This window comes from Gopherus flavomarginatus, chromosome 5 (genome assembly GCF_025201925.1).
Source record: "Gopherus flavomarginatus isolate rGopFla2 chromosome 5, rGopFla2.mat.asm, whole genome shotgun sequence".
Lineage (NCBI taxonomy): Eukaryota > Metazoa > Chordata > Testudines > Testudinidae > Gopherus > Gopherus flavomarginatus.
In genome coordinates, this window is record NC_066621.1 from 39,060,711 (window position 1) to 39,075,854 (window position 15,144).

Genomic DNA, 15,144 nt, shown 5'->3' on the forward strand with positions numbered 1-15,144 from the left:
CGCCGCACCGGAGGTACCATAGAGAGCGGGGGAGGGCGGAGTAGAGCGGCCGGGCCCAGGAAGCGCGATGGCGGCGGCGATGGGGCTTCGGGTGAGTGGGGCCGGTTTCTCCGGGGGAGGGGCGGAGCCTGGCGCCCGGCTCCCTGCGGCGGGTCCTAGCCCGCCCCCCTCACGCGCCCCCTCTCTCGGCAGCTCCTGTCTGTCTCCCGACGGGCTCTCCGCGCCCCCCGCCCGAGCTCGCTCCCCGCCCGGCGCGGCTGTCGGGGGGGCTCCCCGGCCGACTCGCGGAAGGACCTGCTGGAGATCCCCTTGCCCCCCTGGCAGGAGCGGCCCGGCGAGCCCCTGCAGGCCAAGAGAGCCCGGCTCCTGTACGAGAGCAGGAAGCGAGGCATGCTGGAGAACTGCCTGCTGCTCAGGTACGGGCGGCCCCGCGCGGGGATCCCCGGATCGGGCTGCTACGTTCCCTGGGTGGATTCGCTTCCTGCCCCCTTCTTGGGGGACGGGCCGGGCATGAGGGTCTCCGCCTCCCCAGCAGCTCTCCCGGCCCTCCTTAGCTCTGCCGGGCTGCCCCGTTCCCCCACGGCGGGGAACCGAGGTTGCCTTTAGGTTCCAGGCCAGGTCCTGTGCTGTTCAGTGTCAGTAGTGATCTGCAGAGCGAGGTCACAAACGTACAGAAGACACGAAGTTACTGAGGCCTTGGCTACACTGGCGCTTTACAGCTGTGCAATCTTCTCGCTCAGGAGTGTGAAAAAAACACCCCCCTGAGCTGCAAGATACGGTGTTGTAAAGCGCCAGTGTAAACAGTGCCGCAGCGCTGGGAGCGCGACTCCCAGCGCTGCAAGCTAAGCCCCATGAGGAGGTGGAGTACGTGCGGCGCTAGGAGATTTCTCTCCCAGTGCTGGCGCTGCGACCACACTCACACTGCAAAGCGCTTCTGGGGCAGCGCTTTGAAGTTTCAATGTAGCCATACCCTGAGATTAGTCAAGCTACAGGGGACTGTGTGGAACTTCAGCAGGACCGAGCCCAGCACCGGGAATGGGCAGCACCGTGGCAGGTGAAATTCAGTGCTGATAAAATATTTTAATGCTGTCCTATAAATAGGTAGTGCGGCCTCAGCTGGCTAATGCGTGATGTATTGTTGCCCCATCTCCAAAAGGGTATTGCCGAAAAGAGGTGGTTGAGAATGATCAAGAACATAAGAACAAGGGCCTGGAAAAACTCTCCTACAAAGAGAGAAATTAAAAACTGAGATTATTGTTTTAGAAAGGAGACAAGTAAGAGGGGACATAAATTGATAAAAGAATGACTGGTCTAGAAAAGCAAGGTTGGGAGCTTCTGTTCTCCCTGCCTCATAACAACAGGGCTGCCGGGGGTGGGGGGACAAGTGGGGCAATTTGCCCCAGGCCCTGGCCCCCCCAGGGGCTCCCATGAGAATATAGTATTCTGTAGCATTGCAACTTTTTTTATGGAAGGGGCCCCTGAAATTGCTTTGCCCCAGACCCCCTGAATTCTCTGGACAGCCCTGCATAATAAGCACAATGGGACAGTCAATTAAATAGAACACTGGGAAGTTCAGAACTGATAGACGGGAATCCTTTTTCACACCATACATAATTAGCTTGTGGAACTCCCTACCACAAGAAGTCGGTGAGGTCAGGAACATGGTAAGATTCCCAAGTGACGTGACATTTCTATGCATAGCTAAAATATCCAGAGTTATAATTAATGATAACAGATGGTGGCAGGGATATTAGAGCTCAGCTACAGGGTTAAGCTGATCTTTAACTACTAGAGACCTGGATGAGCCCTTCTTGGGGGTAGATTATCCCACACCTGCCTGCTGCTGGCACTGGCCAGAGTCATACAGGATGCTGGACTGGACGGACTCTGGCTCTGAGCCTGGCAGTTACTATGTTCCTCGTGCTTCCTGGTTTCTCTCTCGCCTCACTTAGCCTCTTTGCAAAGGAGAATCTGAACAGCATGACCGAGAGGCAGCTGAACCTCTATGACCGTCTGATCAACGAGCCCAGCAATGACTGGGATATTTACTACTGGGCAACAGGTACTGTATTGCAACAGGGCCCTCTTCGGGGGAGGCAGTGTGGCCTAGATGATAGAGCAGTGGGCTGGGGCTCAGGAGACGTGGGCTCTATTTCCAGGTTGGCTACGCGTCTGTTGGGTCATTTCTCCCGCCCCCTGCCTCAGTTTCTCCATCTACAAAATAGGGGTGATGATACTGATCTTTGTAAAATCTACAGGAGCTAGGTTTTATAGCTGGGCCCTATCTCCTATGAAGAGATGGAGCAGAAAGCTTTCTGGGATGATGAGTGTATCTCAGCTCACCTGGGCTCCACACACAGCAATATACAATATGGGGATCAGAATAGCAACAGCAGTGACTCTTGCTCAGAAAATGTCCAGGGCTTCCAATCCTCATACTTCAAGGCACAGGATGATCATAAACTGAGGGCAGGAAGTAATTCCCCTGTACTGCACTAATTGAATGGGTGCAGGGTTTTACTCCCTCTGTATCCTAGAGCTGTTTGCTGCCATCTGAGATGGGTCTCACTAGGAGGAGTGGTTAGCTGCTCTGACCTGAGTTCCTATGGTGTTTAGTGAAGCAGACTTGAAAGAGGCATTACAACTTTAGAGGGATATGAGACTGGGTTCAGTGTGACTCCTCATTGGCTGCACAAAGATGTGAAGCTGGTGACTTTGAGAAATGGGGGTGGGGATGCTGTGTCTCATCCTGTGTCCTTTCTCCCTGAAGAAGCAAAGCCCACCCCGGAGGTGTTTGAGAATGACGTCATGGTGATGCTGAGAGAGTTCACCAAGAACAAGAACAAGGAGCAGAGGCTGCGGCAGCCAGACCTGGAGTACCTCTTTGAGCCCTCACAGTGAGGCACCCTGTCTGCTCCGGGATCCTCTTCTCGTCCCTAGCAGCAGTGGCTGAGGTGCCTACACCTATTTGGCAGCCTGCAGTGCTGCAGTCCTGGCTCCTGGAATCCTCCACCCGGTGGTTGCTTCTGCCCGGGTTTCCAAACCCCACTGAATAAAGTTTCAAGCACTATCCCTGACCGTGAGAATTTCTACGTGGATTTGTCCCACTGTTGTACGGGTGCAGCAGTCCACCTCAGAAGTGGTTGCATGTCAGTGGCACTGTATGTATATAGCTTGTAGAGCATCTTGGTGCAAGATAAATAGAAGGTGATAGCATTATGACAGTGTGCTTTGATTCATTGTGTAATTCCTCTTGTTTGACCATGGGGGCCTCTCTGATGGCTACAGCCTCTTCATTAACCATTCGTTGTAAATCCTTGTGGCCAGGGCCCACCAATGGCTAAATTCAGTGTAAAGGGAGGGGCAGGGGGGGGAGATAGACCCACCCAGCAGGAAGAGTATCCACCACTCACTCTTCTCCAGCCTCCTATTTAAATATACTTGCTCTAGGAAGGGAACAGCAATGCTCAATCCCTTGTGAGGTTAATGACTGATTATGTGCCCAACCAACCCTGCAGGCCGAAAACGGTTTGCTTAAACTGAGCTGTCATGGTATAATTCCCCACTCTGAACCTTAGTGTCCAAAGATGGGGTACCAGCATGAATTCCTCTAAGCTCAATTACCAGCTTAGTACTTGTAGCGCTGCCAGCAACCAGGAATTCCTGTGCCTGGTACACTCTGGTCCCCCCAAAACCTTGCATGGGGACCTCCAAGACCCAGACCCTCTGGATCTTAACACAAGGAAAGTAAACCCTTCCCCTCACTGTTGCCTCTCCCAGGTTTCCCCTCCCTGGGTTACCCTGAAAGATCACTGTGATTCAAACTCCATGAATTTTAAAACAGAGAGGAAAATTCTCCTTCCCCTCTTCTTCACTCTCCCCCTCCCAGACTCTCCCTGAGAGAGAAAGTAATCCTAACACAGAGAGAAAATTAACCTTTCTCTCCCCCTTCCCTACTTTCTCCCCACCAATTCCCTGGTGAATCCAGACCCCGTCCCCTGGGGTCTCACCAGAATAAAAAGTCAGGTTCTTAAACAAGAAAAGCTTTTTAATTAAAGAAAGAAAAAACAGTACAAATTATCTTTGTAAATTTAAAATGGAATAGGTACAGGGTCTTTCAGCTATAGACACTGCGAATACTCTCCCAGCCTAAGTATACAAGTACAAATTAAAATCCTTTCAGCAAAATACAAATTTGAACTCCTTCCAGCCAAATACACATTTGCAAATAAAGAAAACAAGCATAAGCCTAACTTTCCTTATCTACCTAGTACTCACTATTCTGAACTTATAGGAGCCTGTATCAGAGAGATTGGAGAGAAACCTGTTTGCACGTCTGGTCCCTCTGAGCCTCCAGAGTGAACAACCAAGTTCTAACAGCACACACAAAAACTTCCCTCCCTCAAAATTTGAAAGTATCCTGTCCCCTGATTGGTCCTCTGGTCAGGTGACAGTCAGGCTCACTGATCTTGTTAACCCTTTACAGGCAAAAGAGATATGAAGTACTTTTGTTCTATTAACTTTTACTTATCTGTTTATGACATGAGCACTCTCCAACCTTTTCCAAGAGTGAATCCTGTGCAATTATTCTTTGTTGCAGAAGCACCTATGAGTTGCAGTCATGCGCCAGGCCCCCATTGTGCTGTGCCTGGGGTTGTGCAAAGACAGACCGGATAGGCAGTTCCTGCCCCAAAGAGCTGCCTTTCTAGAGAGTGTGTCTCTTCGCCACTCCCCTCCCGCTGGTGTTCAGATTGTGTCCCTACAGCAATTGCTGCCATGGGAAAGATGCTAGGAGTGGTTTTGATGAGTTTAGCTTCATTTATTGCAATGTATCAGCTGGAGAGGAGGAGGAGGAGGAGCCAATACCATGTGAGCCGCCTGTTCTCAGCTACTCCTTGGACTGCAGTCCCAGGATGCACCTGGCCTGGCTGTCATCTCTCTCTCTCTCGTGTTATCGGTAAGGCCCTGTAAAATCATGGCTTCAGGAACTGTATGGAAATTGTGAAATTAGCCCAATATTTCCTCAGCTCTCGTCCACTCACGCCTCTTCTCTACCTATGCTACACTGATGACATCTTTATCATCTGGACCCATAGGAAGGAGTCTCTGGAAAAATTCCACCACGATTTCAACAGCTTCCACCCCACCATCAACCTCAGCCTGGACCAATTTACACGGGAGCTCCACTTCCTAGACACCACGGTGCAAATAAGTGATGGTCACATTACCACCACTCTATACTGAAAACCTACTGACACTATGCCTACCTTCATGCCTCCAGCTTCCATCCCGGGCACATCACACGATCCATTGTTTACAGCCAAGCACTGAGGTACACCGCATCTGCTCTTACCCCTCAGACAGAGACCAACACCTACAAAATCTCCACCAAGCATTCTCAAAACTACAATACCCACATGAGGAAATAAGGAAACAGATCAACAGAGCCAGACATGTACCCAGAAGCCTCCTGCTGCAAGACAAACCCAAGAAAGAAACCAACAGGACTCCACTGGCCATCACATACAGTCCCCAGCTAAAACCTCTCCAACGCATCATCAGGGACCTACAACCCATCCTGGACAATGATCCCACACTTTCACAGGCCTTGGGTGGCAGGCCAGTCCTCGCCCACAGGCAACCTGCCAACCTGAAACATATTCTCACCGGTAACTGCACACCGCACCATAGGAACTCTAGCTCAGGAACCAATCCATGCAACAAACCTCGATGCCAACTCTGCCCACATACACGACACCATCACAGGACCTAACCAGATCAGCCACATCATCACCGGTTCATTCACCTGCACGTCCACAAGTGTAATATACGCCATCATATGCCAGCAATGCCCCTCTGCTATGTACATCGGCCAAACTGGACAGTCGCTACGGAAAAGGATAAACGGACACAAATCAGATATTAGGCATGGCAATATACAAACACCTATAGGAGAACACTTCAACCTCCCTGGCCACACTATAGTAGACCTTAAGGTGGCCATCCTGCAGCAAAAAAACGTCAGGACCAGACTTCAAAGAGAAACTGCTGAGCTTCAGTTCATCTGCAAATTTGACACCATCAGCTCAGGATTAAACAAAGACTGTGAATGGCTTGCCAATTACAGAACCAGTTTCTCCTCCCTTGTTTTTCACATCTCAACTGCTAGAACAGGGCCTTATCCTTCCTGATTGAACAAGCTCATTATCTCTAGCTTGCCTGCATATATATACCTGCCCCTGGAAATTTCCACTACATGCATCTGACGAAGTGGGTATTCACCCACGAAAGCTCATGCTCCAAAATGTCTGTTAATCTATAAGGTGCCACAGGACTCTTTGCTGCTTTTACAGATCCAGACTAACACGGCTACCCCTCTGATACTAGCCCAATATTGTGATTTTTCCAATAAAGAGGGGAGACTAAAGTGGGGATGGAACAACGCACAGTAATGGGGTGCAGGCTGGGCTGGTTTCACCAAATGACACTGTCCATCCAGCTCAGGCTGTCATTAGAGCTGCTGCCTGGCCAGCAGGGAGAGGGGAGCAGTGCTGACAGTGCTGCGGTTAGGAGACATGGCCCAGCAGCAGGCCCAGGGGAGACCTGGCAAGGGCTGAGCCCAGGATCTGCTACTGGGTGCGTGAGATGGCGTGTTGGGGGCCCTGCCCCAGTGCTGGGGATTGGGGTGGAAAGATGGATTCCAGACTCACCTCCACTCTTTGCCAGGGCAGGGCCCCCTCATGCACCTGGTTGTGTGCCAAGTGCAGATCCTAGTCTCAGCTCCTGCAGATTTCCCCTGGGTCTGCCAGGGGCTGCTGTAAGTTGAGACAGCCCAGGGCTCCTAACCACTATGTGTTATCAGTGCCGTCCCCCTCTCCCCACCAGCCAGGCAGGGAGCAGCAGCTGCAGCCTAGACCGAAATGGGCTTGGACAGCTGATGCCATGTGGTGAAACAGCTGCACCAGTCCACCATCCTACCGTGCTCCCCAGGGTAGGACTGACCTGTTGCCTACCCCCATGAGTATCTGTGGCTTCAGGCAGGAGGTGGAAGCCAGGATGCCTGCTTCCACCGCCTCATGGGAAAAATTGCAGCGGTTTGGGGCAGGGAAAGGGGAGACTTGGCGGTTGTGCCTGTCCTGTGAAATTCAAACATTGAGCTGTGACAAACACCCTGCAATTTATGCAGGGCCTTAATTACAGTGACCAGGCCTTCATTCCTCCTTTCTTTTTCTCTTCTCTCATCCTCCTTTCCTGCAAGCAGCCTCTGCAATGAGGAGACTGAAGTTGCTGGCCGGTGGTTGGCTTTCAGAGCCCTGGGATTGTGAAGGGAAGAGGTAGGGGCTGGCTCTGGATAGCTGGGGACAGTAGGTTTTTAAGTATCTCATTGCTACAGGGAAGGGGTGGGTCCTGTCATTTCATTGCAGGACAGAGAAGTGGCAGGAAGACAGGACCTCTGATTGGTGGAAAGCGGGGATCAGGGACACACATAGCAACTGCTCTGTTCCTTTGAAGCTCTTAGGAAAGATTCCTAGCTCAGTGTCTTTGAGACTCAACAGGAGCTGTCCCAGGATCAAGGGGGATTAGCCTCAGCTACAGTACCAAGGAATGGCCGTGGGGTGTTGCTCCCTCCTGAATGCTGAAGGGCTGGGAGCTAAGCAAGGTGAAGGCTCCACTGGGTTTGCTACCCGATGGCCTGGCCAATCCCTCCACCACTTGCTCTCAGCCAAGCACCCTGTGGCTGCATCTCCTCGCCCCTTGCTTTCTGTCTGCCTAATGCAATCGCCTCTTGCTTCAGCCGCAGCCCCACTGGCTGCTCTCCCTGCCTCTGTTGCCTCACAGTAATATTGGGACATGGTTCAGCAGGCGCTTGGGTACTCTGGGCACCTGTGCCTGTGTAGTGCCCTCTGCGTGGCTCAGGGCCCATCCAGGCCAGATGTGCTGCCATCAGGCAGCAGGGCTGGAAATACCTACAGTCCTCGTCTGGGATGTTGGCCCGCTTTGTGAGTGCCTGTAAAGTGCTTTGAGATCCCCCTGCAGCCTGGGCCTCTGCTCCCTCCTGCTGGAAGCTGTCCTGTTTCTCCAGCTGGTTGCTATGCACCGGTTGCTAGGATACTGGCTGTGACTGGACAGGCCTGCACATTCCTCCAGCGAGCTCCTAACCCTGCCCAGCGCCTGCCAGGACCTTGCCAGAGCCTTGCCTGGGGCAGGTAGGGGGGGAGCGGGAGAAGGATGTGGGGTGGGCAGAGCTAGGAGGCGGCAGAGTGAGCGGGGGAAGCTGCCCGTGTGGTCCCTCTGTCCCCAGCACCCTCCCCAGCCCAGATAAGTGTGGCTCAGCCCTGTCCCTGCGGGATTGACCCTCAGCGCTGAGGGGGGATGGCCAGGGCCGGTGCAACCATTTAGGAGACCAAGGCGGTCGCCTAGGGCGCTGGGATTTGGGGGGCGTCATTTTCTTCAGCAGCGACCGCGGCGGCCGGATCTTCGGCCGCCCTGGTCGCCTCCGGCGTTTAGTTAAGCAGCCACGGCGTGCTCAGGGAGGGGGCGGGGCAGGGGTGAGCTCTTTCACTTCTCCTGTCCCCCAGGCTTGCGGCGCCAATCAGCTTAGGCTCCGCAAGTCTGGGAGGTGGGAGAAATGAAGCAGTAACGGCGTGCTTGGGGTGCTCATGCTCATGCGCAGAGCAGGGGTGAGCTGGGGCGGGGGGGTGCCTCAGGGTGGAGGGTTGGGGTGGGGAGCTGCTGCGGGGGGGGGCCTCAGGGTGGAGTGGGGAAGCTGCCATAGGGGGAGGAGTACCTCAGGGCAGGGGCGCGGGGGGGGGGGGGGTGCAAGGTGGAAGTTTCTCCTAGGGCGCGAAACATTCTTGCACCGGCCCTGGGGACGGCTGGCTCCATGGTCTCTCTGCTGAGCATGCCAACAGGAGGGGCAGCCAGTGGCAATAGCCGTGATGGGTTTATACTGCTCACTGAGATCCCCAAAACCTCCTCCCTCAAGGATCTGAACAGCTGTCTACCAAGGTCTGCCTACGTGCAGCCTGGGGTCAGATGGGAGCCAGGGGAGGTGAAAGACCCAGAATTCCCTCCGTTGGGCCAGCCCGTGTCTCTGTTTATGGCCATTGGACTTGGCTGATGGTGGAAGAACGGGCTTCTGGCTCAGCCACATGTGCTGGAGCTGGGCTGGGTTCAGTGGCGTGGCAGGGCCAAAACCGGCCCAGGGCTCTCCCTGGGATCTGCCTCTCTTGTTCCGCGATCTGCCCGATCACTGAACAGGGAAGAAGTCTCACCCCCTGATTTTGTACAGAACACTTTGTGATGCAGTCCCTCTAAGGGCCTCTGCCTCCGCCAGCAGCCAGCCTGGAATGATGGTTCTGAGAAGGGGCAATATCCCCATTCGCCTGCACCTGTTAACTCGGAAGCCGAACAATGCGGTGGCTGTTAACTTTGTCAGTTCTTTCACTGTTGATCGAAGCAAATGAGAAAGAGGAGGGAGGATCAGATGATTGCCAGCTCTTTGGGGCAGGTCTTTTTGCTCGGTTTGTACAGCACCTACTGGGATTCCTAGACACTACAATAATACAAAGAATAATGATGGGGAATTTCATAACCTAGTGTGGGTAGCGCCTCCTGCCTGTGTCATGAGTGAAGGGGTGGAGCTTGGGTTGTGAGCAGAGCCTGGAAAAGTACCAACACATCTTATTCCTGTACTGACCCTTGGAACTCAGAGGTGGGTACAAGCGCCTGAGATACCCAGGCAGCAGCAGGAAGGCCAGGTGCCCTGAAGGGGGTTCCAAAGAGGATGGATCTAGACTGTTCTTAGTGGTACCTGATGACAGAACAAGGAGCAATGGTCTCAAGTTGCAGTGGGGGAGGTTTAGGTTGGATATGAGGAAAAACTTTTTAACTAGGAGGGTGGCAAAGCCCTGGAATGGGTTACCTAGGGAGGTGGTGGAATCTCCTTCCTTAGATATTTTTAAGGTCAAGCTTGACAAAGCCCTGTCTGGGATGATTTAGTTGGGGTTGGTCCTGTTTTGAGCAGGGGGTTGGACTAGATGACCTTTTGAGGTCCCTTCCAACCCTGATATTCTGTGATTAAGTAGTTTGGAGGGGCCTTCTCTGGGGCTTCTAGAGTTCGTAAGGACAGCTCCTCGGGCAGAGTACAGCAAGAAGATGCTCAGCATGTGCCACTTCTTTATGGGTGGGGGGTATGCGCATGTGCTCCTGTCATCTGAGCCTCTAGTTGTGCTGGGCCCGGTCCTCTCTGGTAAGTTCCTGGACTGTCTGCAAACTCCAGTCTGGGGTTAGATCATCCTCTCTGTAGAGCCAGAGCCTCTTGCTAATCCCCAGCCTACACCGGGTAAAACTGCCCCAGAGGCGATTGGGTGGATAACCAGACTTGGGGGAGCTCCACCAACAGGTGCAGGGAGTTCTCTGCTGGGGAGCTGGAGCAGAAAGGCTCAGGGAGGGGGGAAGAGAAGCCGAAAAAGGAGTCTTGGGGGAGAGGAGGGAAAGCAAAATCCCCTGTAGGGTATCACCTGGTAACTTTCTGGGTGACACTGTTAGTAGGTGACCCTCTGAACCCCTCAGTGCCAACTGGCAAAGGGTCCCCTATCCTGTAACAGCAATGTCTAACAGGCCTGATAAACTCGCTATGCCTAGCTGTCAGGGTATTTATCCAGAAATAGCATAGTGTAAGGTATCAAATGAAAGCTGGCATCATGATGGTCACTAATACCATTGTGAAATGTACGTACTGAGCATATAAATTAAGTGATGTGTACATCCTGGCACTGTGTCTTAAAGTCTGTAACCAGGCAGAGCTGATCCACAGGTTTCTGCCAGACAGGAGAGAAGATGTGTCTCTGTATCATGTAAATTAAGCCAAATCTGTCTATGACATACACAGGAGGATGGGAAGACACTGGAGACTAGACTGCAAGGCCTGTCCTGTCAGGGTTGCAAAGACAATGAACTTGCGGGTGGGGCTGGGGGTGGAGGTGGGGCATAAGGGAAAGGCAAAAGGACACCTTCAGTCAGGCAGCAAAAAGATCAGCACTTTTCCCATTAATGAAAGTTGGTTTCTGGCCTCCTGGACTAGTGATGCTGAGAGGTTGCCTCATGAGATTTTCACCTGTTAAAAGTTGTTTAGACTCTAAGACACACATACCTTTGGTTTTATGTGTAACTGGCTGCTCTTATTACCCTTGCTCGGTAGCTCTTAAATCTTAACCTTTGTTAATAAACTTGCATTGGTTGTGCCAGTAAAGAGATGCCGGGGCTATGTCATTATACTGGAGCGGCTACTTGGTTGACTCAAACAAGCTGGTGGGTGTATTGTTCCCTTGAGAGTAGTGAACATAGTAGTTACTGTGAAGGTTGAGTGTCAGGGGCTAGACACTATGGGGGGATGATTTTGAGGAATTTGTGGTGCACCAAGTGTTGCCCTTCAAGGCAAGCGGGGGCTGGCACAGCCCTGGGAGAGTGCTTGAGTGGCTGAAGGGCTGGTGGGGTCAGGACACCCAGCTACCACCAAAAGTCTCCCTCTCACTGAGATGGGGGTAACACAGTGACTCATGGCCCTGGGCTCAGCCCAGTTCCCTATCATCTCCAGGCCCTGGCAGGATCATAGACTATCAGGGTTGGAAGGGACCTGAGGAGGTCATCTAGTCCAACCGCTTGCTCAAAGCAGGACTAGTCCCCAGACAGATTTTTGCCCTGGATCCCTAAATGGCCCCCTCAAGGATTGAACTTACAACCCAGGGTTTAGCAGGCCAATGCTCAAACCACTGAGGTATCCCTTCCTGGAGTCAGAACTGTGATGCTGGGACTCAGGGCTCTGGGCCCTTCCCCTGTCCCCAGGAGATCCAGGCCTCTGCGGTCCTTCCCTACCCTGGCTCTGGGGTCCACTGGCTTGCTGCCCCAGAAGGGCAATGGGCTCAGAGCTGGGCTTTGTCCTTGCCCCTGCTCTGACATCATAGTGCTGCTGATATGACCTCACACTCCATTGCCAGGGAGACACCGGAGGAGCAGCTGAGCCGGGCAGGGCAGGTGGCAGTCTTCTCATCCTCATGCTCAGCTGTACCACGTCCTCTGTCTCTGTAGCCGCTGGGCAGCCTGGCCCCCGGAGATCCAGCCCTCCCTCCACCATGGGGCGCCTCCCTCTGGGCGGTGTCTCACCCTATGTGAGGACCAGCGCTGGTGGGAGCGTGGACCCTCTGAAGTTCTATGCCACCAGCTACGGCACGGCTTACGGTAAGGGCCCCGCAGGAAGTGTGCTGTGTGCAGGGCCGGCGCAACCCATTAGGCGACCTAGGTGGTTGCCTAGGGCACTGACATTTGGGGGGTGGCGACCACGGCAGCCCGATGTTCAGCCGCCACGGTCGTCGGCAGTATTTTGGGGGCGGGACCTTCCGCCGCCTCTGTTGGGGGTGCCATTTTGGGGGCAGAACCTTCTGCCGCCTAGGGCACCAAAAAAGCTGCCAGTGCTCCTGGCTGTGTGGCTGTGAAGGATTAGGGGAGGGGATGGTGAAGTCCTTGCCAGCCCTGGAGCTGGTGTCCAGCAGGCCGTGTGAATGACCTTCCCTGCATCCCTATGTGCTTGCAATCACTGACCCACTGGGCTCAAGGAGCCAGCCAGCAGCACTTCCCTCTCACCGTGCACCACTTACCCACAGTGCACTGCTGGCCTGACCCCAGCCTCAGTATCCCAGCAGGGCCAAGACCCTGGGCAGTTTCCCTAGCAAGGCCCCTGTGTCCCCAGCGCTAACCCACTAAGGACTGAATCCCCTTCACAGCTCCCCACCACGCTTGGCCCTGGCCCTGTCCGCAGTCACATAGTCTTGAACTGCCTATCTATGCTCTCTGGTCCCCTCTAGTGACCAGAACCTGTATAGCCATGTATGAGTCCTGCCCTGGTGCCAGTCTAACAGACCTGCTGCTTCAGCTCAGGCTCACAAGTTTAATCCCTGGTCATGTCAGCTGCCAAGGCGCCATTGCAATTTGGAGCTTGGGGATTGTCCTGGAAGAGCAAGTCCTTTCAAAAGCTCTAACAGCATTAGGGCTCAGGAGGAGTCTTCCACCTGAGCAAGTGTCTCTCTCTCCACGAGCCCCCCCATTGCCTGTGTGGCTTATAGTTGCGATTCCCCTGCTCTCTTTGGCAGGGCAGGAGAGATTCCATCCTCGCGTTGGCCACCACTCAGGAGCCGGGTACAAATCCAATTACCGGCCTGTTGTCTTTTACAAGGCCAGCCTGGATCAAGTGGATAATCCAGCCGTGGGGTAGGCTGTACTTCAGGAGATGAGAAGGGCTGGGTACAACTGGGATTGTGTGCAGGGTGGGGACCATCCCATGGACTATAGACCCCTCTCCCACCCTGGGCGTTCATCCCAACAGGACGGCCCTAGGAGTGTACCCCAGGTTCACAGGTCTCTCTCACTGCTCCCCTCTCACCCCTAGGGGAGGTGGGTATATCAGTGCAGAGCTGGGATCACGTTCAGGGAAGGGACTGTCCTGCAGTGTGGCCTAGTGGATGGAGCAACTTGCCTGAGTCTCCGGAGATCTGGGTTTTCTTCCCAGCTCTGTCACTGGCCTGCTTTGCCACCTTGGGCAAGTCACTTCCCCCGCCTATGACTCCGTTTCCCCATCTGTAATGACCCTGATCTCCTTTCTAGAGCACTGTGAGATCTACCAAAGACCTAGCTATCATTATCCCACACTTGTTCTCTTCCTCCCGCTCCAGACAGCTCCTTCAAGATAACTATGATACAGTGACCACCAAGCACTTCCGGCCCCTCCAGCTTCCCGATGGCAAGTACCCTCTGCCCTGGAGCGTCTACCAGCCAGGGAGTGGGTTTGTTCGAGACAAGCCCATTTCCTTCCCCACCACCAAAGCCGTAAGTGTCTAGTAAGCCCTGGCTCTGTGCCTGGCCAGCTCATGGATCACGACCCTGTCCACCATGGGTTTGCCATTGGCAATGCAGCCTGGTGACATTGTGGCTAGAAGATTGTGCAGATGGTACGTTCCATCCCAGAGCTACTGCTAGATTTCTGGGCTGGGGGCAGAGAGAGCCTTAACTCTTGAATAATTATAAACAATGCAACCCTTTTATTTTATTAACTACATGCAACAAGGAAAATGGAACTTACAAAATTAGCTTTGGTTGTATCCATCTGTTGTCTCTTGTCTTAGATCATCAGGTCTTTGGGATAGAGCTCATCTTGATTTTGTGTCTGTACAGCACCTAGCACCTTTGGGTATGTCTACACTGCACACAAAGCCCAAGTTCTGACTCAGGTTTGAGCCCAATTCCCCCTTCCATCCACACACACATTGGTCTGACTCAGGTCAGCAAGCACCCAAGAGCCAGGTCGTAGGACCCTGCTAGACTTTGACTTGGGGCCAAGCCCTGGCTTTTTGCAGTGTGGACTCAAACTTAAGCCACAGACCCGAGTCAGGAGGTCTGCATAGTGTAGTATGGACACATTAGCCCAGCTATGAGACCCTGGTCCAGTGATTGTAAGCTCAGGTTTACAATGCCATGTGGACACTCCAGTGCAGGCTTGGAAACACAGAGCCCACAAGCCTGGGTCCCACAGACCCAGGTTTACAATGCAGTGCAGACGCAGGGCCTGGTCAGTGACTGCAGCTCCTGCATGCAACCACAACACAAATAATAAACAATAGCACACTTTGGTTCTGTTCAGATGGGAATGTAAATAACCTGACGGTGTTAACGAGCATCCACAGGCCTTGAAAGTGCTGCAGTCTGTCTCCTGAGCGCAGGCTCCGTCAGGGAGCGGGTCCAACTGGCTTGATGTGACCCCAGAGACGGGGTTACCCAGTGACTGCTTGGTGGCCTATGTGAAATGAGGAGTTTGCGGGGAGGTCTCAGTCTGGATTGGACAGGTGCCCCTGCTACATGCAGCGCCCGCACAGCTGGGGTGGGTTGGCAGCTTCAGCAGATAGGGCAAGGACTGAATGGGCATGAAGTCTGCCCTGCCCTCTCCCCCTTAGAGTGGGGAGCAGCGGTGGGGCGTTGGGGCTTGCACTGCAGCTGGGAGCATCCAGAGACAGTCAGCAGCTGGGGGTGCTGATTTAACACACGTACAGGAGTCTGCGCACTTGCGATGTTCCTTCCCTCCTTGAACACTCCCCA

The 15,144-nt window shown here is 53.6% G+C and overlaps 2 protein-coding genes across 5 annotated transcripts in view; both read left to right on the forward strand.

Moving 5' to 3' along the window:
- The window catches only part of PPP1R32 (protein phosphatase 1 regulatory subunit 32), a 346,274-nt gene that overhangs the window by 318,034 nt on the left and 13,096 nt on the right, over positions 1-15,144 (forward strand). For 2 of the 4 annotated variants that reach the window (XM_050956285.1, XM_050956288.1), the window contains exons 1-3: positions 8,853-12,240; positions 13,149-13,266; positions 13,728-13,881. In XM_050956285.1, the coding sequence (XP_050812242.1) occupies positions 12,057-12,240; positions 13,149-13,266; positions 13,728-13,881 (456 nt within the window). In that variant the 5' untranslated portion in view covers positions 8,853-12,056. Of the gene's footprint in view, positions 1-6,223; positions 8,208-8,852; positions 12,241-13,148; positions 13,267-13,727; positions 13,882-15,144 lie in introns of those variants that run through there. The other 2 variants (XM_050956287.1, XM_050956286.1) reach the window with 2 other exon arrangements.
- On the forward strand, positions 26-3,219 carry SDHAF2 (succinate dehydrogenase complex assembly factor 2). Its single transcript, XM_050956487.1, has 4 exons — positions 26-91; positions 193-416; positions 1,953-2,062; positions 2,771-3,219. The coding sequence occupies exons 1-4, from the start codon at positions 68-70 to the stop codon at positions 2,899-2,901; spliced, it is 489 nt and encodes a 162-aa protein (XP_050812444.1). The 5' UTR covers positions 26-67; the 3' UTR covers positions 2,902-3,219.

Excerpts from the sequence above, each read along its gene's own strand:
- SDHAF2 (XM_050956487.1), top strand. The coding sequence starts at position 68 with ATGGCGGCGGCGATGGGGCTTCGG. Across the intron at positions 92-192 it reads CGGCGGCGATGGGGCTTCGG|CTCCTGTCTGTCTCCCGACG; the intron begins GTGAGTGGGGCC and ends CTCTCTCGGCAG. Across the intron at positions 417-1,952 it reads GAGAACTGCCTGCTGCTCAG|CCTCTTTGCAAAGGAGAATC; the intron begins GTACGGGCGGCC and ends CGCCTCACTTAG.